This window comes from Oryctolagus cuniculus, chromosome 11 (assembly GCF_964237555.1).
Source record: "Oryctolagus cuniculus chromosome 11, mOryCun1.1, whole genome shotgun sequence".
In the NCBI taxonomy this organism is placed as follows: domain Eukaryota; kingdom Metazoa; phylum Chordata; class Mammalia; order Lagomorpha; family Leporidae; genus Oryctolagus; species Oryctolagus cuniculus.
In genome coordinates, this window is record NC_091442.1 from 12,686,921 (window position 1) to 12,699,477 (window position 12,557).

The 12,557-nt window shown below is 58.3% G+C and overlaps 1 protein-coding gene across 1 annotated transcript in view; it reads right to left on the bottom strand.

Moving 5' to 3' along the window:
* The window catches only part of EYA2 (EYA transcriptional coactivator and phosphatase 2), a 204,042-nt gene that overhangs the window by 124,962 nt on the left and 66,523 nt on the right, over window positions 1-12,557 (bottom strand). Inside the window, exon 3 of the mRNA XM_017350738.3 lies at window positions 926-971. Coding sequence (XP_017206227.2) covers window positions 926-971 — 46 coding nt within the window. The remainder of the gene's footprint in view (window positions 1-925; window positions 972-12,557) is intronic.

The following is a 12,557-nucleotide window of genomic DNA, read 5'->3' on the forward strand; positions in this document are numbered from 1 at the left end:
CAGGTGCTGTCCAATAGCCACCATAAGCTACAACCAGGCCGGGCTGAAGGAGACCCCTGGCCCCTGCCCCCTCTCCTCTCCGGGCAGCAGAGCCCAGGGGAGCACCCGGCTCCCTGAGTGGAGAGGAGCTGCCCTGAGGCTGCGTTTTGTTCCAAAACACGCAACAAACTCAACCACGCTGGAGGCGCTGGCGGCAGTGCGGCCACGTGGCCCAGCCACCCCGACCCCAGCTCCCTGAGACACCTTCGGGAGGGACAGGGAGGCTAAGCCAATGCCCTCCTTCTAAACCGCTTCTCCACCGGGCTCCTGGCCAACCCGGGGCTCTGCACACAGCAGCGGGTCCAGGGGGACAGTCCCGGAGGGCACCCCAGGGCCCTGGCCAGCCCTGCCTACAGCCCAGCTCCACGCCCCAGGGTGTCCCCTGGCAGCGGCTGGGTTTTCACGCCCCCCACAGCTGCGAACCTGATATGCTGCCCGGAAGCCCCGCGTCCCGGGCGCCAGAGTTGGTGGGATTTGGGGGCAAGGTGGAATGCAGGCACTGTGGAACGGGAAGGGGGGATGGGGGGGAGGGAAGGAGGGAGAGCAGGACGCAAGGGGGGCCGGGGAGGGGGAGGCCGGGAGAGGGAGAGGGAGAAGGTAAGGCAGAGTGAGGGGAGGGGGAGGAGGAAAGAGAGACAGGGAGAGAGGAACCAAGGTGCGGACAGGGAGAGAGAAGCAGGAAGAAAGTCCCAGTGAGCGCCCACCGAGCAGTGCTCCTGGCCCCGTGTAAGCCATTTTCCCCGTTTCGCTCAGTTCCTGAAGCAGGCAGCAGGAGGCGCCCTCCCTGGTGGGGAGGCTGAGGCCCGGGAGGTGCGAGGCTGCTCGGCCAGCAGGTGCACGCGCTCCACCCTCCCAGAAAGTAGACAGGGAGCGCGCGTTCACTCACCTTGCCAGGAGCTGGGACACGGTGGGAGGGGCCGATCCGGTGAGGCCTGTGGGGAGAGGAAAGTGTGCAGTTTTCAGCTGTCGGGCCGGTGCTCCGCGGAAGCCGGGATGTTCTCCCGCACTGCTTAGCCAAGGAGCAACAGTCTAGCACTCTCCTCTGAGAGGGGGCCAGAACCCTTTCTGGGTGAGCTGTGTTTCTGGGTTCTCCATGTCAGACTGCACCCACAGTACCTTGAAATATCAGCACAGCATCCATTCCCCCACCCATTATACAGACAGGAAAATTGAGGCCAGACAATGTGCTTGAGCCAGGCCACCTGACTGGAGAGCAGCACAGTCATGTCCTGAGCCAAGTGTGTGCCATTTCCACTCCTGGGTGGGGAACCCCTGCCTCCCCTGTCTCAGCGGCAGCCCCAGCAGCTCCAGCCGGCAAGTTCTGGTCGGCTCTGAGTGCCCAAAGTCTACAGGCTTTCTCCCCGGACGTCATCACCTTGATGTTTGCCCTCTCCCTCCCCATGTGCAGTCCGTGGGGTTCAGGTGGGGCTGGCCCCAGCTCTTCAGGGGAGGGCACATCTGGGCTGAGCTCCCAAGGCTGGTGCCTCTCTCAGCACCACGGGACACCCGGCATCCAACCAGGAGGAGACAGCTGGTGACAAGCGACAGATGGCAGCGGACGGAATGAAGCCAGGCGAGGCGATGGCCAGAGTGGCCGTTCACCAGCTACGTCAGCACTCAGAGTGCGACTCAGTGGTCCCCTGCAGAGTGTGGACAGATGCTAGGTGCAGGGACTCAGCTGCCAATCCACCCCCCCACCCCGCTAGCCAGGAGCCCCCGTCTGTCCAGCTCGCGTTTCCGGCTCTGAGCCCAGCAGGTTGCCTAGGCTTCGGGTCTCAGGGTCCTCCCCTGTGCCCTGGCCATAAAACTGCTCACGCACAAGGCTGTGGGCCATGGTGTGAGAGGCTGCTCCCCACGACTCACCTGACACTGTGTGTCAAGCTCCCTTTTAAATGGCTGCCCTGGCTCGAGGATTCTGAGCCCCATAACCAGGCTCATACTAACTGCCTAACACATGGCCTTATGTGCACTGGGAGGCAAGCAGTGCCATTGTCCCCACTGCACAGATGAGCAAACTGAGGCTACAAAGCTCAAGTACCCTGCTCTAGCCACACTGCTGTGGGCAGGGGAACTGGGCCTTGAGCCCAAGGGCTCTGCGAGTCCAAAGCTGAAACCCTGATCAGCTTCCCTGGCTATGTCACCGTTTACTCAAGTCCCAACCCCCCGGTGGGACCTGCAGTCCTGTTAGAGCTACAGCCAGAACAACCATGTCAGTGTGCAATGCTTATCCAAGGTGTAGATGTGAGGAGGCGCCTGTGTGTGTGCACTGAACAGCAGTATAAAATTTTATTTCTGGGGCCAGCGCTGTGGCGTAGCAGGTAAAGCCACCACCTGCAGTGCCAGTATCCCATATGGGTGCCAGTTCAAGTCCTGGCTGCTCCACTTCCGATCCAGCTCTCTGCTATGGCCTAGGAAAGCAGTGGAAGATGGCCCAAGTCCTTTGGCCCCTGCACCTGCGTGGGAGAACCAGAAGCAGCTCCTGGCTCCTGGCTTTGGATTGGTGCAGCGCCGGCTGTGGCAGCCATTTGGGGAGTGAACCAACGGAAGGAAGACCTTTCTCTCTCTCTCTCACTATCTGTAACTCTACCTGTTAAATAAATAAATAAATGAATAAATAAGAAAGGTGCGCGGCTGGGGGCTGTCCCTGATGCATTCTGGCCTGCAGCAGGGAGCGGGTCTCCTGCAGCTGTAGCAGCGATGCACCAGCGGCAGCAGGAAGTAGAAAAGGAAGTGGGGGAGGGGGTAGGAAGGAGAAGAGGAGCTTCCACATACAGTGCCCGGCCTGAGTGAAAAATGCGTAAAAACCCGAGTGTTTCAAAATTCACGCAATTGCGAGAGGAAAATTTCTTTGCCCTTATGGATGCCTGGTGCGTGCCTGCCCGGTCTTCCCGGGGTTGCCCTGGTGGGAAGGGGACGGGCTGTGCTGTGGGCTCACAGCAGGAGAGGGGGACCAGCCCGCGGGGGAGGGGGAGGCAGGTCAGGCTGCTGGGCGCTGCAGAGCCGCGGGGTGGGCAGGCGCACAGATCACTCGAGGGAGACCTGCGGAGTTCATCGGAGCCCGCGGGCATGTTGCTTCCGTAGATTGAGATCTTGATGAATATTTACATACTTATTGCAGAAAACCTTCACATGTTTAATTCAGCATCTCACACATTACCAAATGCACCTGAGTCATGTGCGTTCACCAGGAACGAGGCGGCGGCTTCAGAATGAGATGGATCCCTCTGTGGTCTGGGGCAGAGGAAGACGGGGACTCCGGGCCCTGCCCCGGGGAGCAAGCCCAGGGTAGGGAAGTGAGCATTGTGTGAGCACCTGCTGTGTGCCAGGGCGTTCCTGGAAGCTAGACCACTGCTGTCCTGACCTCTTTAAATGTGATACATAATAAGAAACATTGTTAAATGGAGGTGGTTTTAAGCCACTAACCTTTTTATTTCAGAGACCCAGATAGAGACCGAGCTCCCCAAATGCCCACAGCGAGGCAGAAGCAGGGGATCCATCTTGGGTTTCGCCTGTGGTGGCGGGAGCAGGGGCCCAAGTACCTGGGCCATCCTCCACTGCTTTCCCAGGCCACAGCAGAGAGCTGCACTGGAAGAGGAGCAACTGGGACTAGAACCTGGGGCCCATGTGGGATGCTGGCACCGCAGCTGGAGGATTAACCAAGTGAAACATGGCGCCAGCCCCACCTTTCTTTTTATATATATTTAATATGTTATTTGAAAGGCAGAGAGAGCGAGCGAACCATCTTCCATCCGCTGGTTCACTCCTCAAATGACTGCAACAGCCAGGGCTGGGCCAGGTTGAAGCCAGGAGCCAGGAGTTCCATCTGGATCTCCCACGTGGGGGCAGGGCCCAAGCCCTGGGGCCATCCTCCACTGCTTTCCCAGGCGCATTAGCAGGGAGCTGGATCCGAAGCAGAGCAGCTGGGACAGGAACTGCTACTTTCCCAGCTAGAGCCAAAGCGGAGGAGCTGTGAGTCAAGCCAGCTCCGACACAGGATGCCGGGGTGGCAAGCGGTGGCTTCGCCCTCTGCGCTCCCGCGCCAGCCCCTTCCCTGCTTCCTTGCCTCTCAGTTGACGGTTCTGAAGGTCCGCGGAGACGTAAAGCTCCTTAGTGGAGCAGGAGAATGAAGACGGAACCCTCGTGCAAGAACAGCAACGCTTATCCGGGCAACGCACATGCGAGATCCCAAACCAGGACACACAGGCACACTGGTCAGGAGCCAGAGCAAGGCTTGTCCCACGCAGCGTGCAGAGGGCATTTGATATGTTGACAAATCAAGAGGCAGCCGGGATGGAAACCTGTGTTACCACACTCCTTTAACACACACGGTATAGGCCCCCTGCTGGTCTCACCAACCCTATTCGGTGACAGCACTTAAACTTCACGGCGGGACCAGCTGGGCCAGCTGCCAGTCAGTGTCCTTCCAAGGACACAGGTCGAGATGCAAGGGTGAGGCTGAAGGAGGTGTTAGCAGGATTTGCTGTCACAAAGACAACCCTGGGGATGTCAGGTCAGAGCCTGGGCATGCATACTGCAGGTGGAGACCCGGGGGACAGGTCCACCCCCGCACACCGGGGTGCTGCCCTGCCCAGTGCCATGGCCAGCACATCACAGCTGGTAAGAGGGGTGGAGGGGGCTCCGACGGTGATCCGAGTTCCTCCAAGGTGCCATGGTTGTCCCAGACCCTGGCTGGGGGCAGGGGACAGGGGACAGGGGATGAGAAGCTGGAGATCTAGAGAGGGAAGGCCACACTTCTCCTGGGTCACCCTGTCCTAGGCATGGGCCATTAGCACAAGGGACAAAGACGGTGACCCTTTGACACCACTCTTAGGTGAGCCCTGGGCAAGAGGTGCCCCTCTGGCGCTGGTGGGACCTGGTACTGGGCAGGGGATGGAGATGAACTTCCCGTCCATCACAGCTCCCCTGTTCTCAATGTGCTGTGCCACTGAGCTCGCCTGGGTGGACTCAAAGTTCAAGACCAAGGTCGACTTAGAGACACTTGGCCAGGGGTCGTGACCGAAACCCAGCAACCTGGTGCTCAGCATGGCAGCCTCCTCCCTGGGGAATCAGGCCGGCAAACCACCCTGTGAGCAGGAGCGTCAGACCGTGCGCTAATACAGACTTGCAAATTACTGAAAGTGACCACAATGAATCTCTACTCAGAGGTCACTCATACGTACGGGGGCCGAGACGTTCATGCAGGCTGAGGACCCAGCATCTGAGACTCTTGGGACCAGAAGCGTTCTGGCTTTGGGTATTTTCAGAATTTGGAATATTTGCCTATAAGTAATGAGATCACTTGGTGATAGCTCTAAATCCAAAGTCAAAATTCGTTTGTGATTTTTTAAAGAGTCATTTATTATTTTAAAGGCAGAGTTAGAGAGAGAAGAGAGAGAGACGGTCCATCCTCAAATGGACACAACAGCTATGGCCAGCCCAGGCTGAAGCCGGGAGCCTGAACTCCGTCTGGGTCTCCCATGTGGGTGGGAGGTGCTCACGTACTTGGGAGACGCCGCCTTCCCAGGGCATGAGCAGGGAGCTGGATCAGAAGCAGCACAGCTGAACTTGAACTTGTGTTCTGATGCAGGATGCCAGCGGTGCGTGCAGCGGCTTAACCTGCTGTGTCACGACACTGGCCCCCATTCACGCTTCGTACACACGTAGCCTGAAGGCAGTTTTACACATACTTTACTTTTGTGCAGGGAACACACACACGGTGTGGTATTTTCCACTTGCGGCATCACACCAGCACTCAGAACTTCCAGATCTTGGCGCACTTCAGATCTGGGGAGCAGGGACGCTCAAGCCGTCCGCACGCGCAAAGCCGAGACCCCGTTTCCACGTGCGGTGAGAGACGCTGGACCGTGCGTGTGTGACTGGGTGTGAGGGCTTCTGTGACGTAACTTCCGCAAGGACACACGCAGACCAACTGAGGCGCGGCTCGCACCTCCTGGGCCCAAACCCGTGACCCACGCCTTGTTATTCCTTAGCGCAATGCTCTTTCCAAATACAGCAGGTGGGCTTACGGGCTCAGCTGCGACATAGCCATGTGACCTTGTGCCTGTCTCTCTCTCTCTGAATCTCGGTGTTCTCATCTGGAAAACGGGGCACCACCTGCAGCTGAGGCAGGTACCAGGCAGACAGGAACCGCTCCTTCCGCAGGAGCTATCATGAGCCTGCCACACTCCTGGGGGCCGTGGCTTAAGCCACTTAAATCCACGAGCATGATCCGAATGTACACACTCTTTTCGCCTCTCGCTGGGAGCACTAAGAAGCTAATGATTCTGTAAGCTGTTAGGCTGCCTAACTGGACCCCAGGGGCTGGCTTCTAACTGCTCCCCAGCGAGACGATACAATGCTAGAGCCAGCAGGATGTCTCAGCAGTCCTGTCTGTGAACGGTGCGTGTCTGGGAATGATGTGTGTCTGTGAACGGTGCGTGTCTACAATGGTACGTGTCTACGAATCGGCTCAGCTGCGCTCCCTTGTGCATGAGGTTGAAACCTTGCCCCTGGAGGAACCCGGAAGTGTGTGCCCCCAGTTCAACTCCCACTGAATGACACGTCATTTGTGTCTGTGGTGACAGCGCCAAGGACGGCCAGGACTGAGCCGACACACATCCCAGAGTGTGTCGATTCCAGAGCCCCTGCACACCTGCTCTCCCACTGGAGTCATCACAGATGAGACTCAGGAACGAGGCCTGGACCTGGTGGATGAGGTCACTATTTTGAAATGAACAGGGGGTGGCAGGTGTGGAGGTGCAGTGGGCTAAGTCACCGCTTGGGATGTCCACACTGCACACTGCAGTGCTGGCTCCATCCTGGCTGCTCTGTTCCCGATCCAGTTAATGCACCAGGGAGGTACTCCAAGTACTTGGGTCCCTGCTATCCACATGGGAAACCTGGACGGAGTTCCTGGCTCCTGGCTTTGGCCTGTTCCGGTTCTGGCTGTTGCTGCCATTTGGAGAACGAACCAGCAGATGGAAGATCTCTTTCTCTCACTGTGTCTTTCCAATAAATAAATACATTTTTTTAAACGATGAATTTGGGGACTGGGTGTTTGCTACAACAGCTAAGTTGCTGTTTGGGACCTCTGCACCCCATATTCAAGTGCCTGGTTCGAGTCCCAGCTATTCCAGTTTCTGCAAATGTTCTCCCTGGGGGGCAGCAGACGGTGGCCCAAAGGACTCAGGTACCTGCCACCTGTGTGGGAGACCTGGATTGAGTTCTGGGCTCCTGGCTTCAGCTTGGTCCAGTTCTGGCTGTTGTAGACATTTAAGGAGTGAACCAATAGATGCTATCTGTCACTGTCTATCTCTAAATAAAATCTAAAACTGTGGTATAGTGGGTAAAGCCTCCATTTGTAGCACTGGCATCCAAAATGGGCAGTGTCTTGAGTCCCGGCTGCTCCTCTTCTGATCCAGCTCTCTGCTGTGGCCTGGGAAAGCAGTAGAAGCAGCCCATGTGCCTGGGCCCCCACACCATCGTGAGAGGCCTGGAAGAAGCTCCTGGCTTCGGATTGGCCTAGCTCTGGCCATTGGGGCCATTTGGGGAGTGAATCAGTGGATAGAAGATTCCTCTCTCTGTCTCTTCCTCTCTCTCTTTCACTCTGCCTTTTCAAATAAATAGATAAATCTTTAAACAAATAAGTTTATTTTGAGGGAGCTATTTTACAGAAACATGAGTCAGCGGGTGTGGGACAGGTGGTCCAGATGCATGAGCAGACGCTGGCTGGGGGGCTTGGGGCCAGGGAGGGGTGGAGGAGGCGTCAGAGCTCGGGCCTTGCCCTCCAGGGGGCTGGCAGCCTCCTTAGCCCTGGAGCATTGCACACCAGGCACCGCTGCAGGCGGCACTGCGCTGGGGGCGGAGGCCCAGAGCCGGCTTGGGTGGGGAAGGGGCGCTGAGGTCTGGCTCAGCTCTGGGCAGCTCAAGCTGGCTGGGATGAACTGAACCAAAGCCCAGCAGCTCCAACCTGGCGCTGCAGAGACTGCAAACACGTGCCGGCCACGCCCAGGGCAGCGCGGGCACCGAGCGGGCGCAGGGAGGCCGCCGGGCAGCCTGGCTGTAGCTGCTGGCCTTGCATCTCCCAGAAATACTCAATGAGAAGACAGCATCAGCGTTTGGAAAACACATCTGCACTTTCAAAGAGAAAATATTCCTCCATTCAGCTTGCTGCCCTCCTTCCGGAAGCCAGGACAGAATTCAAATCCAGTTCTCCCTGGAACAGGGAGGAAGCATGGGTCAAATTTCCCACCCAGCTCCTCCCGGCCAGGGACCGCACCCTCTCAGTCTCCTTAATGACCCACTCAGGTCTTCAGTGTCACCTGTCCTTAATGAGGCCGGGGGTGTGAGGGACACTTTCCCAGGGATTCAGAGCCAGTGTCAACCGAAAGTACCAGGAATTGCTCAAGGTCACTCCGTATATATCTGTCAACAATTCTGCCATCCACCCACCCACCTGGCCATCTGGCCATCCACCCATCCCACCCACCTACCCATCTACCCAGCCACCCACCCATCCATCCATCCCACCCACCCATACACCCAGCCATCAATAATTTCGAAAGATTGCCTAGGAGCCAGGCTACAGGTTGTATGTTAAACAGGAACAGGAATCTAAACATCTACAGGAGGGGGTCTATGGGAAAATGGAACCATAACGCCTACTTCCCACGCACCTGCTGAAGCCCATGCGTACACCCAGGATCACGAAACTGTCTTGGACCTGGAGGAACTGAGCACGGAGAACCGTGGTTCACAACGCTGGATGCACAAAGAACTTGACTGGCTGCCCGGGCCTCACCCCAAATCCAGCAAAAACTACAGCACCTGCCAGGTGACTCCAACACACAGCTGGGTCTGAAAATCAGGGCTGGAGCCTGGTTCTCAGAGCATGGTCCCGGGCCAGCTGCACCTGGGACTAGCCAGCAATGCAAGGTCCCAGGTGCCGGCCCACAGTACAGCCACAGCCTGAGAATCACTCAGCTGCAGCCAGGCCACCCAGAGGCTGACTTATCTACAGCGCGGCCATCAGCTGGGAGCTTGTGAGACCTGCAGCCTCACGGGGTCCCCAGGTGACCCCCGCACGTGAGGAGGGAGACGCAGCTGACGCCTGCTGAGTGTCGGCAAAGCCTAGAGCAAGCATCATCCCACCAGCCCTCCCTGGCCACGGGTCCCCACGGCGGTCACTCTGCCACATTCCTGCTTTGCTTCTTCATAGAGACCACCACCCTCGTCTGTCCATGGCGCTTGTATGCGCCCCACACCGGCCCCAGGGCCTGGCCCACGGCAGGGAGTTATGCGTCTACTGCAGGCACAAGGCAGCGAACACAATCCTCATCGCCCAGAAGAGGAGACTGAGGCAGGGGAGGGGCAGGCAGGCACTGATGGCTGCAGGACACACATGGGCTGCACGGCTCCAGCCCTCTAGGCTGTGGTGTGCGTGGGCCCTGGGGCCATGCAGAGGGGGCTCTGGGAGCACCGTGACTGGCAGGGGGCCAACGGGGGTGGGAGGCTCCTTCTCTACCGGATCCCCAGGGCTCAACAGCAGGCCCAGCAGAGATGGATGAGAGACGACCGCCGCCGCCCGTGCAGCAGGGGGCTCAGGGGGCCTTGCGGGCTCTCGGCACCTCCCCAGCACCGCACAGGTCAGGCGGCGGCTTGCCGGGCGCTGTTCCTGCAGCACCGCTTGTGAGAGCACAGAGAACCGAAAGGGTGGTGACGGGCCTGAGTGTTCACCTGCAGGAGTGGCTCAGGGATGCGGACTGGACAGACTGGGTACAGTCGAAAGGCAGCAGCGGGTCCTTGCACCCATCTTGAACAGGCAAAAAAAGTTGCAGAAAATGCAGTGCAATAGCTTTAGATTTCATGTTGTTTTCCAGAAATACTATAATTTTTAAAAATAAAGATTTACTTGTTTATTTGAAAGGGTACAGTTATATATATAAAAAGACACAGAGAGAGAGAGAGAGAGAGAGAGAGAGAGAGATCTTCCATCTGCTGGTTCACTTCCCAAATGGCTGCACTGGCCGGGGCTGTGCCAGGAGCTCCATCCGGGTCTCCCACGTGGCCAGCAGGGGCCCGAGCACTTGGCCATCTTCCGCTGCTTTCCCAAGCTCATTAGCAGGCAGGTGGATTGGAAGCAGAGCAGCCGGGACTGGAACTGGCGCTCATATGGGATGCTGGCATCATGGGCTGTGGTTTAACCCACGGCGCCGCAATGCTGGCCCCAATACTGTAATATCTACAGTAAAGGCACATGGACACACAACCATGGCATCGCACTAATTACACGAATGCACATCTATCCATATGGAGCTGCACAGCAAAAAGCCTTCCATGGCACACACAACACGGCCGCAGCTGGTGACTTGTAGGCCAGGAAGTGAGACTGAATTGGGTGGCCGTGGTCAGCAGCACGCGGGCCAGTGTTCCAGGTTCCATAACTGTGCATTTATGGTTCACCTGGTGACTGGAAACTGATCTGCGTTAAAAACAGACACGGGGCAGGCATGTGAGCCAGTGACGAAGGTGCCACTTGGGACACCTCGTGCCTTTGTCAGAACGCCTGGGTTCAAGCCCAGATTCCTGCGAAGGCACAGCACGAGAGAGGGGAGGGGACGGCTCCGGGGCTTCGGGCCGGGCCTGTGTGGAGCTCCCGGCTCCTGGCTTCAGCCTGGCCCAGGCCCTGCTGCCGTGGGCTCTTCCAGAGCAAACCAGAGAGTGGGGGCTTAATTTCTGTCTGTCTGCTTTTCAGATACTTCAAATGTAAGCACACACACTACATGCATGTACAGCCACACATGTGCAAATACCACACACACCACATGCAACCACGCGTGCACACACAAGTGTGCCCATGCCTGTGCACACACCCCGCACATGCGCACTCACAACCACATACGTGTGCAATACAACAATGCATGCATAACCACACGTGTGCATACACCACACATGCGTGCACACACACTGCCCACGGAGGAAAGAAGGGGCGCTCCAGGCAGGGCGCCAGTGTGGACAGGGGCTGTGGGCCACCGGGGCTCAGGGAGCAGCGCCCTCGCTCATCATCAATCACTTGTCTTGCAGAGGCTCTGGCTCCGCCTTCCCCCCATCACTCCCCGTCCACCTCCCATGCGCCATGGACGCCCTGGTGACCGAGGACAGACGGGTCCCACTAATGCCCAGGGAACGCCGGAGCAGCCTCTGAGGGCTGACCGCAGGACTCTGAAGGCAGCCAGGCCACGAAACAGGCGGGGGGCCTCTGGGCTCGCCCCTCCTCGCTCATCCAGAATCGCAGCCCTCCCCCTGGGTTGCTGCCACACCTTCCCCCACTGGTCTCCTGGTTCCCACTCCACCCTGACCCACTCTCACACGCACCCTGAAGGATCTGGTCAACCCACAAGGTCATCCGTCCTCTGCTCAAACCCTGCCCCGTTCCCTTCTCACTCAAGGTGGAAGACAAAGTCCCTCCAACGGCCCACGGAGCATGCACGGTCGATGCTGGTCATCGCTCTGGCCTCATCTGCCCCACTCATCTCCTGCTCCACCGGCCTCCTCACTGCTGCCCCAGGACCTCTGCACTTGCTGTTTATTATCTGTGCCAGCCTCATGTCCACCAGCTCCCTCCCGTAGGGTCTGCGAGGGCAGGGTTTCCTGTGCTGTGTGGGAGCAGCACTGGAGCTGCAGCTGCACAAACACTGGCTGAATAAATGAATGAACATATGAATGAATGAGTGAAGGAGGAAAGGAAGGGGGAGAATTTCTATAGGAGAGACCTCTCTAACCAGCAGGAGGAGGAGATGACGGTCCTGCAGGGCCTGGAGGGAGACCGGGCAGGCAGAGCGCACGGAGCAGACCCACGCTTCTCAGCTGAAGCCAAGGGAGAGAGGGCAGGGGCTGGGCCCGGAAGTGGAGGGGCAGGGGACAGACACCTGGAGCCCCGTGGCCCAGGGCAAGGTATTCCGATTGTATTCTATCCTTAGCAAGTTGTGGCTCATTCCACTGCATCGACTCTACAAAGTCAGTGGAGTAATTATTCCCATTTAACAGGTGGGGTGAGTGAGCCCCAGAGAGCTCAGAGGCGGGGGCAGCTTCCTGGGCCTGCGCTCCCTCCAGAACCCCCTGCAGGCCTTGGGCCTCACACTTGCCTGGGGTCCTCCTTTGAGCTGGACCCTTTAAGCCACTCAGCAAAGGACATGGCCCACAGGGAGGGCAAAGAGGCCAGGCATGACCTGGCTGGCGGCGAGGCCTGAAATGGCTCGTGGGGTCCCTGCAGAGACACGAGAGCTCACCCCACCTCCAGAGCCAGACAATGCGTGCAGCCCTTCCCCACCGGCCCCACCTGCCCCGAACTTGGGAGCAACCATGACCTTCCCCTGGCTTGCTACACGGCTCCACCCCTGGTCCAATGTCCCCGACAAGCCGGAGTTACAGGCCCAGGCCTTCTCGCAGGTCCCACGGCCGCGGGACCCCTGGCTCTGCAGGCTCTTGGCGCTCAGCAGGCAGGGACTGAGCAGGGGTCT